At 46.0% G+C, this 18172-nt stretch overlaps 1 protein-coding gene across 1 annotated transcript; it reads left to right on the top strand.

Moving 5' to 3' along the window:
- Positions 1–1635: 1635 nt before the first annotated feature.
- Positions 1636–18171, top strand: DDX11 (DEAD/H-box helicase 11). Its single transcript, XM_054282088.1, has 26 exons — positions 1636–1744; positions 1821–2036; positions 2526–2612; positions 4060–4217; positions 5331–5379; positions 5882–5989; positions 6521–6608; positions 7492–7694; positions 8261–8413; positions 8522–8568; positions 9323–9402; positions 10181–10225; positions 10350–10417; positions 10818–10856; positions 11323–11446; positions 11959–12093; positions 12562–12674; positions 12996–13068; positions 13434–13537; positions 14087–14236; positions 16127–16195; positions 16366–16466; positions 16874–16958; positions 17533–17608; positions 17746–17900; positions 18016–18171. Exons 1-26 carry the CDS (start codon positions 1679–1681, stop codon positions 18043–18045), a joined length of 2622 nt encoding a protein of 873 aa, XP_054138063.1. The 5' UTR covers positions 1636–1678; the 3' UTR covers positions 18046–18171.
- Position 18172: the final 1 nt, after the last annotated feature.

Raw genomic sequence — 18172 nt, 5'->3', positions numbered from 1 at the left:
GTGACAGGATGATGCTCAGTGCTGTCCATTGTACCTCACACTCTAACATGAATTTCCAACATGTATCTCCAAATAAGTATACCTATGAAAAACCAGGAGCCTCCAAATGTTTCAGTCCAAAGGTTAATAAACTAGTTTATAATTTTACTCAGTTGTCTATCTGTTCTGTAGATAAAATCTAGATACGAATTGCTGCAGAGATTTCTTTTTAAGGAAAAGGGCTATGGCTGGAAGGAAGAAAGGGAATAAATAGTCTGAACATAAATCTGTTTGTCTTTCCTTTCTATTTTCGAAATCTTACATGAGACAAGGAATTCCTACCTCATGATAGCTAGGTAACACAAAACCAATGGCTGTTCCCAGAAATCCTGGATGCAGAAGTGCTTCCAGTTGAAGGGAAGTCTATAGCTTCTCCCAGATTTGTTGTTGCTGATTTGAAACTCCTTCCAACATCAGACATCAACAAAACTAGGACAAAAATATGGCCTTATATTATTTGACCCCCCCAAAAAGGACTTGCCCCAGATGGCCTAGTCTGAACCAGTACACGATGAGTTCTCACTGCTGGTCCAGAGACTGATTGCAGTTGTCTTGTTCTTTTTATGCTGCTCTTCCTTAGGTGGCTGCTGTTTCCAGAGTATGAACATACGCAGTTCAAATACAGGACTGAGTATTACATAAACCCCTTCTATATGGCAGTGTTTTATTACTGTGCACTTCCATCTGGGAAAAACGCCGATCACTTGTTTTTAAAATTTTAAAAGTTTAATAATAATATAATGGTTATAAAAATAGCAGTAAAATCAGAGTAATAATAATATGGACGATTTGGATTAGGACACTATGAGGCAATAAAAACAAAGAGTTACAGATGTCTGGGTACCTTTTTCTGGGCAAAATAAGCCTGAAAAAGGACACACATTAACAGAGGATTAACCCTTAATAGCAATAGCCTGTTGTATATTCATACACCTCATACATGATGCATAAATTCCATTCAAATACAGGATTCTGTCTGGTCAGTGTCAGCTTCTTCCTCTTAATCCTAATGGTGTCTTAAAGGCTGAGCGAGGTGGGAAGAAGTTCGTTTCTTCTGATAATGGAGCAATAAATTCTTTTTCTCTGAAAGATTTAGGTGTCCTGTGGCTGCTATCTTGCTGCAAGTCCTTTCCTTAAAAAAAAAAAAAAGTATCTTACATAGCATGGTTTTTATTTTAACACTCCGTTATAATCCAAAACCATATTTAACACACTATTCAAGAAAATTAACAGAGCATAACTTTCTAACATAACACACATAATATTCATTTTAATATTTGCGAAAAGCCAATCATAAAATACGCATTTTTCACACATCCTAAATAAAACCTTCTCGGGTTTTTTTTTTGGGGGGGGGGTTTATTTTTTTGGTTTTGGTTTTGGTTTTTTTCCTCTGAAATGTAATTTTGTGTCCGCGTGCGATGGGAGGGGATGGGGAAGGGGATGACAGCTCGGGGAGGGCTCTGTGCACAGAGGCAGGGCAGGGCGGTCCTTCCGCCGCGTCACGGGAAGGGGCGGCCGCGGCCGCGGCGCCCGGTTCGAAGCGGGCGGGATGGAGAGCGGGGCGGCGGCGGCAGTGGGCTCTGTGCCGGGCCGGTTCCCGTTCCCCTACACTCCGTACCGCATCCAGGAGCAGTTCATGGAGGCGCTGTACGCCGCGCTGGAGGCCGGCCGGGTCGGCATCTTCGAGAGCCCCACGGGCACGGTGAGGCGGCGGGGCCGGGCGGGGCCGCGGCGGCGGCGGCGGCAGCGCTGCTCACCTTGCCGGCTCTCCGTGACAGGGAAAATCGCTGAGCCTCATCTGCGGGGCCCTGGCCTGGCTGCGGGACTGGGAGGAGAAGCGGCGGCAGGAGGAGGAGCAGCTGCTGGCCCTCGGGCAGGACGGGCTGAGCCCGCAGCAGGCGCGGCCGGGCAGCGCGGACACGGCCGGGCAGCCGGACTGGGTCACGGCCTTCGTGCAGAGGAAGGAGGAGCGGGACAAGGTGGACAGACTGAAGGTGGGGATGCGCTCTGTGTAGAGGACGGGGTAAATAACGAGGAAAGGATCGGGAGGGCTGATATCACAAAGTCACGGCATGGCTGGGAGGAAGGGTCACCTAGAACATCCTCTCTGCTCGAGCAGAGTCCCTGGAGCGCGGTACCCAGTGTTCAGGCGGCTTTCTAGCATCTCCCGGGAGGGGAACTCCAGCAGCTCTCTGGGCAAACTGTTCCTGCATCCTGGATGGAGAGTGGAGAACACGTGCAGCAAATTTGGTGGTGTGTCTTTGCCTGCAGGTTGCCCAAGACAGGAAACTATTGCTTTGTGTTGCTTTGAGCAGAGTAACACTCGGTAGGTGAACACTGCTGGAGAACGGAACCTTGTCCTGTCCCTGTCTCAGAAATTTTGTTTCCCTTAGTATTTTTTCTATGCCCAGAGCATAATTAGTGATACCAAGGGTTGAGGACTAAATCCACTTAATCCTGCCTACACTCTCCTATTTTTGTAGGAAGAGCAGATCAGAAGGAAAAAGCGAGAAGAGCGTCTTGATAAAATTCGGCAAAATGTTCAGTTAAAATATGCAGCAAAGAGGAAGGTGAGTTACTCCACAGAGACCAAAACTTTCTGTTTTGGTTACCTTCAGTGTTGTTTATGCAGCAAAGAGGAAGGTGAGTTATTCCACAGAGATCAAAACTTTTGGTTTTGGTTACCTTCAGTGTTGTTCATATTTGCTTATGCGTGACTTCACACTGACTTTTCCAACCCACCTGTTTGAGGGGCTCTTTGTATGAGGTTTCTGAAATTGGTCATCCAAAATTATTTGTTAAATTTTCTTTTAAAAGACAGATGTGAAAAACAATTTGTGCACCAGTAATTTCCTGCTACAGTTTTTGTGTGTGGGCAGAAATGATGTGTGTTCTGATTGCCTTCTGGCTTTCTGCTTTTCTTTTAAAAGCTGTAATACTCAGAGGCTTTTTTTGCAAAGATCTCAGTTTTATGAACATGTTTGAACAGTACCTCTGGAATAAAAATTATATTAAAGTTCACAGATACATATTTCCTCTCATTTAGGTGCATGAACTGGCCTCAGTACTCTTGATGGTTTTTGATTATATGAGTTATCCTTCCCAGAAATACTCAGTTCAGGTCCCCAAATAGATTTATTAGGCTGCCAGGCTATTAATTTCTAGTGTGCTCTGTCTCAAATACTTTGTCATGTTTTGGTCAACTCCTGTCAAAAGGAAATGACAGAAATAGTAAAGAATAGCAAATAAAAACCAAATGGAACAAAGAACTTGTCTCTTAAAAGAGAATGAAGAGCATGTGAAATGAGAAGCATGATGAAAAGCAAGAAAGCAACTGAGAGAAATATTATGGAGATTTAGAAAAGTGACTGATTCATCTTTTCTGTAGTGCTTACTAACTGCATTTTCTGTTTATTCCATGGTAACAAAATGCTCATTGACATTGGAAGATACTGTTTTGAGATGGAAAAATGAACCTTTCTTTGTCATGACACAAAAGTTAATCAGAAAACTGTTCAACAGTTCAACTGGATTTTTTGTAGAGAGACTTGTGTTAGAGTAACAGTCATACAACTGGAGAAAAATCTGGAAGACAAATCTTGTTCTAAGCCAGATGCTGAGCTGATTCTAGCTTTGAGTTAAATGTGCACAGAGTGTTTGATTATGTCCTTACATGTTTGTTTGTTCAGGTTTATTTACACACTATTTTCTCTCAGGCAGGCATCTTTTATGGACCACTTTAAGCAACTAACACTGGATTACATGAACATTACATCCCCATTTCATTGAGGATCTGTTAGTTCAGCAGGCCTTTTGCAGAGAAGGTCCTTCATGTTTCCCCTTCATAACCATCTGTGTGGGCAGGTCTTTGGTTTTGGTAACAGCTGATTTCTGTAGGGCTGAACAGCTTCAGCCTTCTGTGAGGGACTGTGCTGTCTTCTGCCCTGTTCATGCCATAAAGCAGCCCCTGTGCCACTCTTTTTATATGGGAAATGCTGTGTCTTTGTGTTCTTCCAGAGATGTGAGGAGGATGAGGCAAAGCGCCTTCTTCAGCTCAGCAAGGAGGCTCTTTCTCAGGGAGCTGGAGAGGATGCTCTAGACCAGCTGGATCACAATGAAGAGGAGCTGATTCTTGCTGAATATGAGAGTGATGATGAAAAGAAAGTGGTATCTGGGTAAGGACAGGGAATGAGGGGATTCCATGCTAAGGACACATTTTCTATCTAATTTTTGTCTTGCCCTGATTAAAGAAGTTGGGCAGATTTTATTAAAAAGTGTTTCTCACCTTTTCAAACAGTGTAAGATGGTGGTTGTTCTGGGGTTTTATTTAATTGGTGGTTTGGGGGGGATTTTAGTTTGGTTTGTTTTGGTTTTTATAAACTTGTTAGACCGATGAGTGACTTGAAATGCTTTCTGAGAAAGTGCATCTTAAAATGTGTAGCAGTGCCCTGCCTTTATCCATGCCCAGCTTCCCAAAGAGTGCCTCTGGATGCTGAGTGAATGACTGGAGATCAAGTTCCTTGCATGAGAAAAGCAGAATAGAACTCAGGACACCAGAGGAAGCTGTCAGTTCTGCAGATTAGCACTGGCATTTTTTTGATACTCTAAAGGCAGAGATGTTCACATTTCTGAAGATGGAGCTTTGGCATGAAAATCCCCTGCACACTTTTCTCTCTCATGCATTTGCTTTATGCAGAAAGCCAGAAGCCATACTTCAGCACAAAAAATCAAACACATTTAAATTACAAATTTACTAATTCATGTCTAGACATATTCTTCTGCCTTAAAAATTGAAGAACACTTAACTACTTTTTTTATATGTAAGTAGTTTATCAAACATTGAACTGCTGTTATCTTTGAGGAGCTCAATGGTAGCTGAATGCTTTCCTGAAGCCCTTCTTTATGCAATATCTGGAGGGTGGTAAATTGCTTCTAATGGGAAAGCTTTACAAAAATAAATAAATAATGTCACCAAAGAATAGTATAGCACTGATTAGCTTATGCCTGAGGCTTAGAGCCCCTCAATCAAAAGAAAAAGAAATTCTTGGACTTGGAAAAAAGGCACAACCCAGGAGAGATTTTTCCTTTAAAGAGAAAGGCTTGACTTGACTATGCATACTTACACTGTTCTTAAAAAGTTTAAATTTTTACCAGATGAGATGAGTTCTGAGGCTCTTTTTGAGATGACTTAATCATCTCTCTTGAGACCTCACTCCTCTGGTGGAGCATAATTTGTTTCTTACTGTCAGAGGTCTGCTGAAAGGAAACTGAACTTTCTCTTTTCTTAGGCTGGAAGAAGATGATGATGATGATTTGGAAGAGGAGCATGTGACTAAGGTGAGAGGAGGAAATTAAATAGTGCCACTTCATAGGATAGTGTAGGAGTGAGCAGAATGATGGCTTCCTTGCACCTTTCCAACAGTCAGGCAGTACAGAAGGATTTAGGAGCTAGCTTCCAAAACCTGCCAGGTCTGTTGATAAAGACAGCTAGTTCTGCTGTGCTCATCTCCTTCTGGACTACACTGCCTGCCTAAGCAACTTGCTGTGCTAACACTGCTTCATTTTTTGCTGCAATAAATAGTTTTTTATTACTCTCCCATGGCGAGTCCTTGTTTTATAGAGATCTTGGAAAATTAAATGGCAACAAAAGCAAATGCAGAGGAGAAAAAAAAGATGGGGCTTTTGGCCTCAGCAGTTTTAAGCACGTGCCTTGTGCTTTTGAAGGCTTGAGCAAGGTGAACCCTGCTGAAGTGCTTGGCTGCTTCCTCATAGGATTGGTCATAGGTAGGGATTGGCTTTCACATTGTTCTTGTCTTCCCTTTGTTGTTGCTCACTGCAGATCTACTACTGCAGCCGCACCCACTCCCAGCTGTCCCAGTTTGTGCGGGAGGTGCAGAAAAGTCCTTTTGGCAAAGACACACGTCTGGTCTCCTTGGGATCCAGGCAGGTACGTGCTGCTGCTGTTCCCAGGGACCCAGAGCACACTGCCAGGAGCTGTGGGGATCTGCTGCCACAGAAGTCACCTTGGGGTCAGGCTGAGTTTCTTGTTGAAAAACTAAGGCAGTCATGGGTCGCAACACAGATCTGTGTGATGTGCATTTTTCTGTGAACTCTGTTTTGGTCATTTACCCTTTGATGTAAATACAAGAATGTTTTAACTTTTCCAATATGGAATGTTACAGATGTCTGAGTCTCTGAGAAGGTGCTCCTCTTAGTAAACTAGTACTTCTGACAGCATTTTTCAGAAGCTGTTGTGTAGCAGTGAGCCCTCTTTGTCTCGTTTTTTCCTCCTAAGTTTCTGTGAGTTTTGAACATATTTGTACAGTTAGTATGTACAATATCTAACTGTTAGACTTCATTTTTGGAATCTGGCCTGGGATTGCTTTAATGAAAAGCTTTCATTTTACAGCAGGGGTAATACAGGGGGCACTCAGCTGTGAATTTACTCCCTTCCTCTTCCTCTGTTTGCACGTGCCAGAATCTGTGTGTGAATGAGGAGGTGCGGCGCCTGGGCGCGCTCCAGCTCATCAATGACCGCTGCATGGAGATGCAGAAGAACAAACATGGTGAGGATGCTCCTGTCACTGTCATATTTTCTGAAAAATCCCTTCGCCAGGATTTCTTCTCCTGGGAAGCTGAGAAGCCTCAGAGAAAAAGGAAAATAATAATTATCTGATTCGCTTCTCCTGTTTTTTGCTGCTTTGGAATGTGTTTGGAGATTGTTTACCACCTGGTCATTGTGTGATTGGTTTCATGTGAATTGTTTTAACTTAAGGACACAGCCAGCTGTGTCGAGGCTCTGGAGAGAGTCACAAGTTCTTCAGTAGTATCTTGTTAAGCCTTTTGTAAGTATCCTTTCTCTATTCTTTAGGATAGTTTAGTATAGCATTCTTTAATATAACATAGTAACATAAAATAATAAATTAATCTTCTAAGAACATGGAGTCAGATTCATCTTTCCTCTGCATGATAGGGGACTCTGAAAATACCACATGCTCCCAGCCTGGGGAAGCAATTCCTTATAAAGGTGTTGTGAGAGTGTGGAGACAGTGGGCACTGCCAGTCAGTTCTAGCAAGAGTGCTAGAAGCTTGAAAGTGACAGGTTGGAGGAACAGGAATCCTTGGTGCTTTTCTTGACTTCCAGGCTATGCTGAGATCAGGATAAATTTTCTGAATGTCTTAAGCTGGTCAGGACTTCTGCACAGAAAGATACTTGTGTTTGTTAACTCAATGCTAGAAATGTTGGAAGATGTCACATGCTAAATGTAACTGGCAAGAGTAGTGTCCACTATGGAGATGGAAAAGTTACTGCTGAATAATTTTAAAATAGGTGATAGGTCAGGAATACACAGGATAGAGCTTGCTTTGAAATCCATGAGGTTCTGCAAAATGGTTATTTTAGGCTGTTGTGTGTGTTGCTCATAGCTTTCTTTTGATTTCTGCTGTTAGAAAAGAAGAGCAATGAGGAGAATGAGGGGAAGAAGAGACGTGTGAGTCGCACCGTGTGCCCGTTTTATTCCTTTGAGCAAATGCAGTTCCTCCGTGATGAAGTTCTGGTGGAAGTGAAGGATATTGAGCAGCTCGTGTCCTTGGGAAGGGAGGCCAAAGCCTGCCCATATTATGGGAGTCGATTTGCTATCCCTGCTGCTCAGGTAAGACATAACAGGCTTAGTGGCATTAATGCCAGGCACTCTATGAATGAACTGGTGGGCTGCTCCCTCTAGCACTGTTACTTAGATTGGGGGAGTCTGTAAACAGGCTGTGTTTCTGTCAGCTCTAGTTTTGCCCAGAAAGCAAAGGAAAATAAGAATTCCCATCAGAAGTTCATAAGGATGCTGTATGTCTCAGTACTTTGAAATACTTGAGCAGTTCAGCAAGTGTGAGGCAATACTGACATACAGGTGTACTCTTAGCTCTTACACCACTCTTCTTCCTTGCTGGGTTCTCTCTGAAGAGTTCCAGTGCTCCAAAGGAGATTTAGAAGGTAACCTGAGCCCGTATGCAATTGTAGCATAATCATTTCTCTTCAGCTCACATCCCAGTGCCCCTCTCAAGCATGTGCTCCTGGTTTTGTTCTTACTTTTCCCATAAGAAGAGTAAGTCACTTGGCTAAATGCTGCATGGCCCTCTAATACAGGCTGTTAATGAGTGGTTGTAGAATGCCTCAATTTTGTAAGGATGAGAGCTGGAATCAGGGCAGTGTGTGCCTCTCCTGTAGCTGGTGGTGCTGCCCTATCAGATGCTTCTGCATGAGCCTACCAGGAACGCTGCTGGCATCAAGCTGAAGGACCAGGTTGTGATCATTGACGAGGCTCACAACCTCATAGACACCATCACCTGCATCCACAGTGCCGAGGTCAGCGGCTCTCAGGTGAGTCACAGCCTGGCCTGCTCATGCTAATTGTGCTAAAGAGCACAATTCCAGAGTGCTCTTTCTTCTCTCCTTTATGACAGCAGCCTCTGCTTTCTGTTTGTGCAGCTGTGCTGTGCCCACTCCCAGCTGTCGCAGTACATGGAGCGGTACAGGTGAGGATTTTGGGGGAAAACAGCACAGGGAAGGGCTGGGGATGCCTTGGCTTGCCCCATGGCTGCAGGGCCTTGCTTGCTTTTCCCAAGTGGAAAGTTACTGCATTAAGAGTTCTGCAGGTGAAAAGACACTTGATTCATTATCTCTGTCTAGAATCCATCTAAGTCAGACTCCCAGGGCTGGGATAAAGCAGTGAGAAGGGGATATCCCGAGGATTCTGTTTTCCCCTTATACACTCAGTTCCTTTCCCAATAACTCCCTCCAATCACTTCTACTTTGTGATGCAGAGTTTCAAAAGATTCAGTCTTTCATGCCTCTCCCTTAGTCTTCCATTGTGAATTATGGTAGGAGCAGGAAGCTCTGAGGAGGAGGAAGCTGTGTGTGGGTTTTGGCTCTGCACCTCGCCATCCCTGCAGTGGCTGATTGTTGTGTTCAGTGATAATAACTCTGAATGTTTGGAGCATTATTGCAACAGGGTCTTAAGGCATCACTGCCATTTAATAAACCAGCTATAATTAATATGCAAGGAGAAGTGCAATGGTAGGAACAGTGGGGGGAGCATGGATAAATGCTTTGGGATGACCATGGCAGGATATCCAGATGACTGTGCCCTGTCACAAACAGGGAGAGTGAACTTGGAAGAAATCTTAGTTCCTGACTCTCCAAAATGAAGAAGAGTTGTTCCTGCAGCTCATCTGCTTTGGTTAGTCCCTGAAGAGGTTTTGGGGCTTAAATGTGTCTCATGTTTCATAGGAAACGTTTGAAGGCAAAGAACTTGATGTACATTAAGCAGATCCTGTATTTACTGGAGCAGTTTGTGGCTATGCTGGGAGGTAAGCAAACCTTTTGTGTCTCCAGGGATACTGATAAAGTCTGAGCTAGTTAGTACTTCCTCAGGACACTGTCCCCCTTCCTCCTCTGCAGAGACTGCAGGGAAGTGTTGCTTATGTATAGGTTCAGATGCCAGTAGTTTTATTTTGCAGGCTGTTTTGTACATGGGCAAGTTGACTGATGTCTGCTGGAACTCTTTGTTTCACTAGCTTAGGAGCAGCAGATAACATTGTGAGTTGGTAGAGGCAGTTTCCTTTGTGTGGTTTTGAGATCCAGTTGAAGTGAGGATGATGTAAAATGCCAAGTGAGGAATACAGCAGATTTATATATAACAGATTTATCACAGTGTAACACAAGAACTGCATGAAATAAATCTCCAGGTCATCTGGTAGCAAGGCCTCTGTGTGTCGGCATGCATCTGCAGAATGAATCTTTCCTGAGTGATGCCTTTCCTTTGTGAGAAAATATTTTGCTTTGATTTTAGGTCCACAGGAATTTGCAGGGCTTGCTCCTTTTCTCCAATGATCTGTTTCCTAGATCTTAGGAATGTGGGTGGTGTTCCTTAGGATGCAGCAGCACACTTGTTCTGCAGTGTAGGGTGACTCTAGGGCAAATTAAAACTGAGCGAGAGCTGCTGTTTTGTCTGCAAAGATACATTTTGCAGATGTGTAGTTACTTCTTGGGTTTTTTGTGCACTGTACCCATCAAGCTCAGTCTTTAGTTTCCTGCTTAATTTTGAGATAGATTCAAGCCTTCCTGAACTGGTTTCATGCTTTACAGGTAATGTGAACCAGAATCCTGGAAGTCAGGCAGTTCCCCAAACAGGTAAGACTGGAGTGAACTCCTGGGGTTTGCAGCTATCAGTCAGGGACATGGGTGTGGGCAGTAAGGGGTGCAGGCCCAGCAGCAGCCAATAATTTCTTTTCCCCTTCTCTCTCTTTTCTTTCAGGGACAGTACTAAAATCCATCAATGACTTTCTGTTTCAAAGCCAGATTGACAATATCAACCTCTTTAAGGTAATGCAAACATTGAGGCACAGGTGGTGGTGACTTGTTTGAGATTATTGTGTGAGAGCTGGAAGCAGAGGCAAAGCCCGTGCTTTCTAACTGTCTGTAAGGCAAAGCTACACTATAAGGGGTGTCATGCAGAAAATTTGCTACTCCAGTAACCTAACCTTCCCTCTTGAACCTCCAAACACAGCACTTTTAACAGTGTGTGTTTTCGCTCTGGAATGCCATTGTAATAATAATTTCTCACATTGTAATAAACTCTGGTCTGGCTGGTGGTGCCCACAAAGATCTGTGCAGCTCTCCCCAGAAGCACAGCAAGTGACAGCCTTGCTGGGCAGGGGTCAAGGACAGCAGGGTGGAGAAGGGGTGCTGAATGCCAGCTCATTTTCCTGTCCTCCTCCAACAGGTTCAGCGCTACTGTGAGAAGAGCCTCATCAGCAGGAAGGTACTTGCCCTGGGGTTTCATGGTCAGCAGTGCTCCAATGCTGCTTCACACCTGCACTTTGAGATGGAGGATGCAGCAGCTGGGTGGGAGCTTGTCTTCTCCATCCTGTTCTGCAAACAAACTGGTTCCTTTAAAAAATACTGTATGGGCAGGTTAACTCTTGCTTATCCAGAAAAGAAAAATACAGTGTGGTTTACCGCAGTCTTCCAGTGGGTGCCAATTCTGTGCTGCTTGGCCTCAAATTTGCCAGGCAGGCAGGCTGCATTGCACTGGAAGAACAGACATCAGAAACTTGTTTTGCTTTTCAGTGGGTGTAGGAAGGTAATGGGAGCTGATACATTCTGATTAGGCTGGTTTGTGAACACCTACTGAGGAATTTCATTTGTGGCAGACCAGCAAACCTGCCTTTATCTTCTCTGATTCCTGCTGTTGGTAGTCTTAAGTATTTCTGGCTTTTGTTTGGCAGCTTTTTGGGTTTGTGGAGCGATATGGGGGCCCTGCCTCAGCTGTGAAGACCAACAAGGAGAACCAGAAGGTGGCTGGTTTGCAGGACTTTCTTCTGACCCTTCAGCAGGGATCTATTAAGGAGGGTGAGTTCAGGCATCCTCTCCTTGTGCATCTGTGGGCAGAGTGAGGATGTGGAACCTGCATCTCTGCATGAGGAAAGGGAGGAGGCAGATGTGCAGAATGAGGGCCTGAAGAAGGTGTCCTGCATGGGTGTTTTTTAACAGGTCTCACTAGCTGACCTAGGCAACTGTACATTGGATTAGTGAGGTCCCTTTCAAGCTGCATGATGTAATTCCATGTTCACACCACATGCACTCAAGCTTTGCACTTCTGTGACCTGGCTCTGGGACCTGAGCTACTGTGTATAGTAGCTTTGCTTAGTGGTGCCATCCACAATAGTCAGATTTTTCTTTTTTTTTTTTTAATTTAGCAATGAGATGGAATTTGGATTTTCCCCTTGAATGGGTATTTATTCTCTGCCTGCATATATAGGCCAGGTATTGTGTTCCTGTAGAGCATATTTTGTGCTTAACCCTTGTCTTTACAAGTGTGGCCTAAGTTGCCTTGCCTGCCTCTCCTTTCTTTTTTGGGCCAGCAGGTACCCAGAGCCCTCCTGTGGAGGCTGAGCACGACCAGCTCAGAGCTGCCTCTCCACTGATGCAGATTGAAGGATTCCTCTCAGCCCTCACAAATGCAAACCAAGATGGCAGAGTCATTCTCAACAAGCAAGGTACTGGAAAGGGAGAGCTGGGGAGGGGTGGCATGAGTCAGTCACAAGCAGGGTGCTTCACTGGCACTGAGGGAGGAGATACGAGTCTCTGGGGAACCTGGAACCTGCATTTGTGCCATCTGTGATGCAGACTGGCAGGCTTGGTCTGTCTGAGGATGCTTATGATCCCAAGGGAATTTTTAGCCAAGGGCATTGGGGCCAGGGTTTGCAGAGGTCTGCTCCCACTTTGGATGTCAAGTTTTGTCCTGCAGTTTACTGCATCTGTTGTACAACTCCAGGGAGATTAGGAAGCAGAAGGTCACCTCCAGGCTGGCATTACCTGCTGCTGCCTCTGTCTGTGTTGAACAGCTAGTCTTTACTTTGAGAGGTGGGTACCTGCCAGAGTGCCCAGGTCAGGAGGGAGAATCTCTTATATCTCTGAGTATGTGTCACAGCTCGCTCCTGAATGCTCCCCTCTCCTTTTCCCAGGCACAGTTGCTCAGAGCAGCCTCAAATTCCTCTTGCTGAATCCAGCTGTCCACTTTGCCAGGGTTGTGGAAGAATGCCGTGCTGTCATCATTGCTGGGGGCACCATGCAGCCGGTGAGGGAATGGGGATGCTGTGCTGGGCTCTCGGCAGGTCGGGGGTGCTGTCTGCGAGCCGGGGTGGAAAGAGCAGCCCGGCTGAGCTGGTGTTAGGTTGGAGCTAGCACGGGGAGCAGTGGGAGGAGCTCGTGATCCATCCTGGCTCTGCAGGGCCAGGGATCCCACAGGGATGGTGCCACGGGAGCTTTGCAGAGTCGGCGCCGCTGTGTGCGGGCAGAGGGCGCTGCCGCTCCTCGGCTTGACCTGCGGTGCTGCTGCTGCTGGTGTAGAGGTTTTGGGACGCTGGTACTTCACTTGCCTTTGTTCTGTGGCTCTTAGGTGGCTGATTTCCGAGAGCAGCTGCTGTGCTGTGCTGGCGTGGACCCTGCCCGGATCGTGGAGTTCTCCTGTGGTGAGTGTGCCGGGCTGGCAGGGAGGGCTCAGCAGTGCCAGGGCTGCAGTTTGCTTTTAACACTATTCTGTCAGCACTCAGAGCAATGTGGCATCTTTCCTAAAAACCAGGGCAGCAAAGGGGTGTGAGTTCCCTTTCACTCTGAGCTTCCCCTGTGGTCTTGACTGGTATTAGGAGGCAGTGTGCCATGCTTTCCTCCCAGGGGCTGAGGGGATGGAAGTTGGAGCAGCTGAGTGACTTAGGCACTTTGGCTGAGCCAGGCAAATGTTTGCCTCTGTCACTAGAATGCAATTCAAGCTCTTCAGCTCGTGGGGTTTGTGCCAGCAGCAGTGATGTTGACTCTCCCTATTTGTTTTTGTCCCCAGGACATGTGATTCCTCCAGAAAATATTTTACCCATCATTCTCTGCAGTGGTCCTTCCAACCAGCAGCTGGAGTTCACTTACCAGACCAGAGACCTGCCTCAGATGGTCAGTTTGTCCTTTGTTCCCTTCCTTGGGATCTCTGTTTTGCTTCACATGCTTGTATTTCAGAGCAGGGTACACTCTGTGTTTAAGAGGGGGGCTGAGCCAAAGCCGTGGCAAAGGAAATCCCAAACCACAGAAGCAGCTGCAGGTGTTTTGGCACATCTGCCTTCTTCCTGTGGCAGGCCAGTGGGCACCCAAGGCTGGACACTAGGTCTGCTCTGCCCCTGCTCAATCTCAGGCAGATGTGCTAACCAGCTCTCAGTGTCTGTTCTAATGGGACAGCTTCCATGCACTGAGGCAAACCTTCCTTTCCTGAATGACCACGGCTCCACAGCCAGAACAGAAACCCTGGGCTAGGGAAGAAGGCCAAGCAGTGAAGAGCTTTTTAGTGATGCCCAGCTCCCCATGGGAGTTCTCACAGACCTGGCATATTTCCCACATTTTTTCCTCCCCTAAGGCATGTCATAAGGAAGGTGTGATCCCTGAGCAGAGAACTGGAGCAGCATTAGCTGGACTCCTGCCAGCTGCAATATGCTCTGGTCTCTCTTGCAGATGGATGAGACAGGTCGAATCCTTTGCAACCTGTGCAATGTGATCCCTGGAGGTGTGGTGTGCTTCTTCCCCTCCTATGAGTATGAGAAGCAGGTGTATGGACACTGGGAGAAGACAGGGCTGCTCTCCCGCCTGGCAGCCAGGAAAAAGGTGATGTGCAGCCAGGGCAGTTGGGACTTTCCATGGAGGTGTCAAAACCCAAATAATTCCAAATGCATTATGGACCTCTCTCTGAGTTGTTCCCATGGTGTGTGCACAGAGCAGAATGGATGTTTATCCAGCTAATCCCTCCAGGAATGAATAAATTACACTTCCTGGGTGGCTGAGCACTGAGCTGCAGTCTAAATGAGATTGATTGCAGCTATACATCCTTGAAGTGCACACTCTGTGCAGTGGCCATGGGGGCAGACAGTCTTTGCTATCCATAGCCAGCAGACTTGTTCTCTTGTGGCTGGGAGGGGCTGTTCAGGTTGAGCTCCTACAGGGAATTTGTTTTCCCCAGGCTCATCTGTGTGTCCCTTGAGCACAGACCAACACAGCCAAGGGCTAGGCAGAGTGAGATAACAGTGCAATTCATAAGACAAATGGCATTTTGCTGTCTGCCAGAAGTAGAGATGAGAACTGGAAGACAAGCAGTGGTGACTCCTGTTGAAGGAGCAATGAGAAACATTAAATAGGGAGATCACTGCAAATATAAAGTCTTTCCAATGACTCTCACAGGTATTTGACAGTTGAATACTGAAAGTCAGGCAGTTCAGGTTGTGGTGCAGGGATCTTGGATCATGTGCCAGGGGAAGGAAAAATTACATATACCCTGGCTGTGACTTGTGTGTACCAAAAGCTAAACAACTTACCACAGTCTCACAAATTTCACAGCCTTGGTGATTCTTGGCATTCTGGCACATGGGGCAGCTTGTAGCTTTTTGGTTGGAATCACTGTGCTTCATTTTCTCTGTTTGTAGAGTTACAAACTCTGTGTGCCTTTCAGCTGTGTCCTGTCAGGGTCCCAATGCTCTGCCTGGTTCCTCCAAGACTTTGGGCCACTCGCAGTTTGTTCCAAATTTCAACTCCAAATTGTTCTTATTTTGCCTTTGCAGTCTCCAGAAAATTGGATATGCATTAGCAAGGCCATTGGGTCTAAGTGCAGCAAGTGAGACTTTCAACTGCCCACACACAAGATCAAATCTTAGCAGGGGAAGGTTCAAGGCTTTCCTGAGGTTGCTGTGGTGAGATCACACTGAGATTATATACAAATCACACAGGGAAAGTTAATTTAAATCAAAAGCTTACACAGCTACCTTTCAATAAGTTAGTTTTGACTTATATTTGTAATTGACAGTTATTTTTCTACTGAAAGACTGATTTTGACTGGTAACATTTTATATTACTTCTTGCTAACCAAAGGAAAACACATTCTGTAGATTCTTTACTGTTACAGAGAAGACAGATGTTGGACCTCTTGTTTACTAGGAAAACTACTTGTTTTAGGCCAAGCACCTATAAAATACAGCTTAATTAACTGCAGAGGTTTTCAGTAACTAATTAGGTGTGCTAGAATAACATAAAGATATACTACTTTATTTATGCTTTGCATGAAAAGCTAATTTATTCACTCTGGGCAAGGGGAGTCCCTGCTTGGAATTAATTGATGATTCAAATTGATTGGTCCTGTCCCTGTCCTCCAAGGTCTTACAGCTTGACCCCAGAGGGTCTTGATTCAAAGGTGCAAGAGGTGCTCATTGCTTTTTTGCCTCTCAGCTCTAGGATGACTTGTAACTTCTTTCAGTATTGAACAAATCTCCCAAAGCTGAAAGGGAATGTTGGAGGGCCAGAAGCAGCTGCTGCTCCCTTCAGAGCCCAGCTGAAAAGAGCTGTACTGCATTTCCAGGGTGAAGGAAAGTTAGTTAAGTTAGTTTTTCAGGCAATTTCCCCTTGCATGACCTCAGTTCCATATGTTATTTAATGGCATGGGGGTAAAATTATTTGCTTTCTTTAAACTGTTTGCTTCCTGTTGCTGAACTGATGAACTGTGCCTGACAGATCTTTCAGGAGCCTAAGAAAGCCAACCAGGTGGAGCAGGTGCTGGTGGAATATGCCAAATGCATAAAGGTAAGCTGAGCAGGCAGGCTGGTGGGAGTGTGGCAGCCCAGCAGGTGTGGGAATGCTGCAAAGGAGGGCACTTTTAACAGGGAAAGAAGGCTCCAGCCTAGGTGTGGGAGTGTTTCTGAAGCACAGAAATGTTCCCTGCTCTGGTTTAAGTTGCTGTCCCTCTCCTGCAGCGCTGCAGCCAGGCAGGAGGACAGATGACAGGGGCCCTGCTGCTTTCTGTAGTTGGAGGCAAAATGAGTGAAGGGATCAATTTCTCTGATGACTTGGGAAGGTAAGGTGACTGCTCCTTGGAAAGCCACCTCTGGCTTGTGCTGGAGTGACTCCAGGCATGATGGGCACATCAGTACCTGCATGGATAGAAAATCCTGGGGAATGTGTGATTTAACTGATGCTTAAAGGAACAGGAGGGGCTGCTGGGTGGTGTAAAACCCTCCTGTCCAGGCCACTCTTCTGTGAGTAATGCAGTTAGGCTTGCTGTGCTGGATAATCCTTGTTCTGGCACCCTGAATCGCTCTGCAACTCTGTTCAGCACGTGCTTGTCGGACTGCTGTGCTTTATTGTTGCCTTTGGTTTGCAGGGCTGGCTGTCTTTCAGGGGTGCAGTGACCTCTAATTTATCAGTCTATTGGCAGAGTGCCCTAGGATGAAACATTAAGAATAATGCAGTCCTCCCCTGCAGGTGTGTGATTATGGTGGGAATGCCTTACCCCAACATTAAATCTCCAGAACTCCAGGAAAAAATGACCTGGCTTGATAAAACAATGGTAAGAGCCACTTACACCTCTGTCTCTTTCAATTCTGCTTTATAGTACTAATGTCCCAGCACATGAGCCCCAGAGCTGCCTTCAGAGGTTTTATTTTCCTTGAGCTTGCCCTCATTTCCCAGACAGTGTGGTACTGAGAGCACAGCCTTCTCCAGGCTGCTCCTGGACAGGTGGCCCTAAACACAGAGGAAGTTTGGTGGAGGGAAATGCCACCAGGACTTGCTGGCAGCTCTGAGCTCCAAGGGGAGCAAAGGCCCTTCAACCCACAGGGGGTGGCAGGGTGCTAGAAGCTGCTTGCAGGATCATTTGTCCTTTCTCATTGCTCACTGGAGGTGCTGTTCCTCGGGACAAGATCTCTGCCTTCAAGGGCACCTTGGTTTGGCTATTTGTGAACGCTCAGCACAGTTTTCTGACTGCAGCCTTTCTTCTCTTCCTCCTTACTCTCCACTTGGGGTCTGCCTGGCTACCTGCTCACCCTGCAGGGGTGAAAGTATTTACCTCACTTTCTCAGCAAAATTCCTCAATTTGATTTACATCTGCCTTGTGTTCAGACTCGCCTATTTCTTCTTTCCAGCCCAGAGCTGGTGGCCAGGCACCGAGCAGAGTGCTGATTGAAAACCTGTGCATGAAGGCAGTAAACCAGTCAATAGGTAATTCATCCTTCCTTGGACAGGCTGGGGGATACCAAACACACTGGAGGAGGAGGGTAGGAAAAAGGATGCATTACAGATGATGGGAACAAACAATTGAGTGGGCCATTCATTGTTTATTTTTATCCTGTGGACAGGCAGAGCCATTCGCCACCAGAAGGACTTTGCAAGCATCGTGCTCCTGGACCACAGGTACGCACGCCCTGCCATCTTCAACAAACTGCCCCAGTGGATCAGGGAGAGGACCCAGGTGAAACCTGCCTTTGGATCAGCGTTTGCTGAGCTAAGAAAGGTCAGAACTCCTTGTATTTTGTGTACTGTTCCCCATTGTCCTCATCTGGACCTTTTTAGAGCTTTCCCTTTAGAGTAAGGCTGAGGACAAACTGCCTGGTTCTGTGTGTTCCCAGTTCCATCGAAGCAAGCTGGATGCTTTGTGATGTGGAGCAGAGAACAGATGGTATTCATCATTATGACTTAAACCTCTGAAGACTAGGTAAAGTAACACAAGTTGCTGCTTTTCTGTACCATGGACTTCGTAAAATCTCTGCCTTCTGCCTCCTTTGT

Source organism: Melozone crissalis, unplaced genomic scaffold, assembly GCF_028551555.1.
Source record: "Melozone crissalis strain CALT ecotype California unplaced genomic scaffold, PUWL_Pcris_2 ptg000033l_1, whole genome shotgun sequence".
NCBI classification, from domain to species: domain Eukaryota; kingdom Metazoa; phylum Chordata; class Aves; order Passeriformes; family Passerellidae; genus Melozone; species Melozone crissalis.
This window is presented reverse-complemented; position numbering and strand designations above follow the sequence as displayed.

Coding starts and splice junctions, on each gene's coding strand:
- DDX11 (XM_054282088.1), top strand. CDS start 1,679: ATGGAGGCGCTGTACGCCGCGCTGGAGGCCGGCCGGGTCGGCATCTTC. Junction 6,609..7,491: donor GATGCAGAAGAACAAACATG/GTGAGGATGCTC, acceptor TTCTGCTGTTAG/AAAAGAAGAGCAATGAGGAG. Junction 11,447..11,958: donor GCAGGGATCTATTAAGGAGG/GTGAGTTCAGGC, acceptor TTTTTGGGCCAG/CAGGTACCCAGAGCCCTCCT.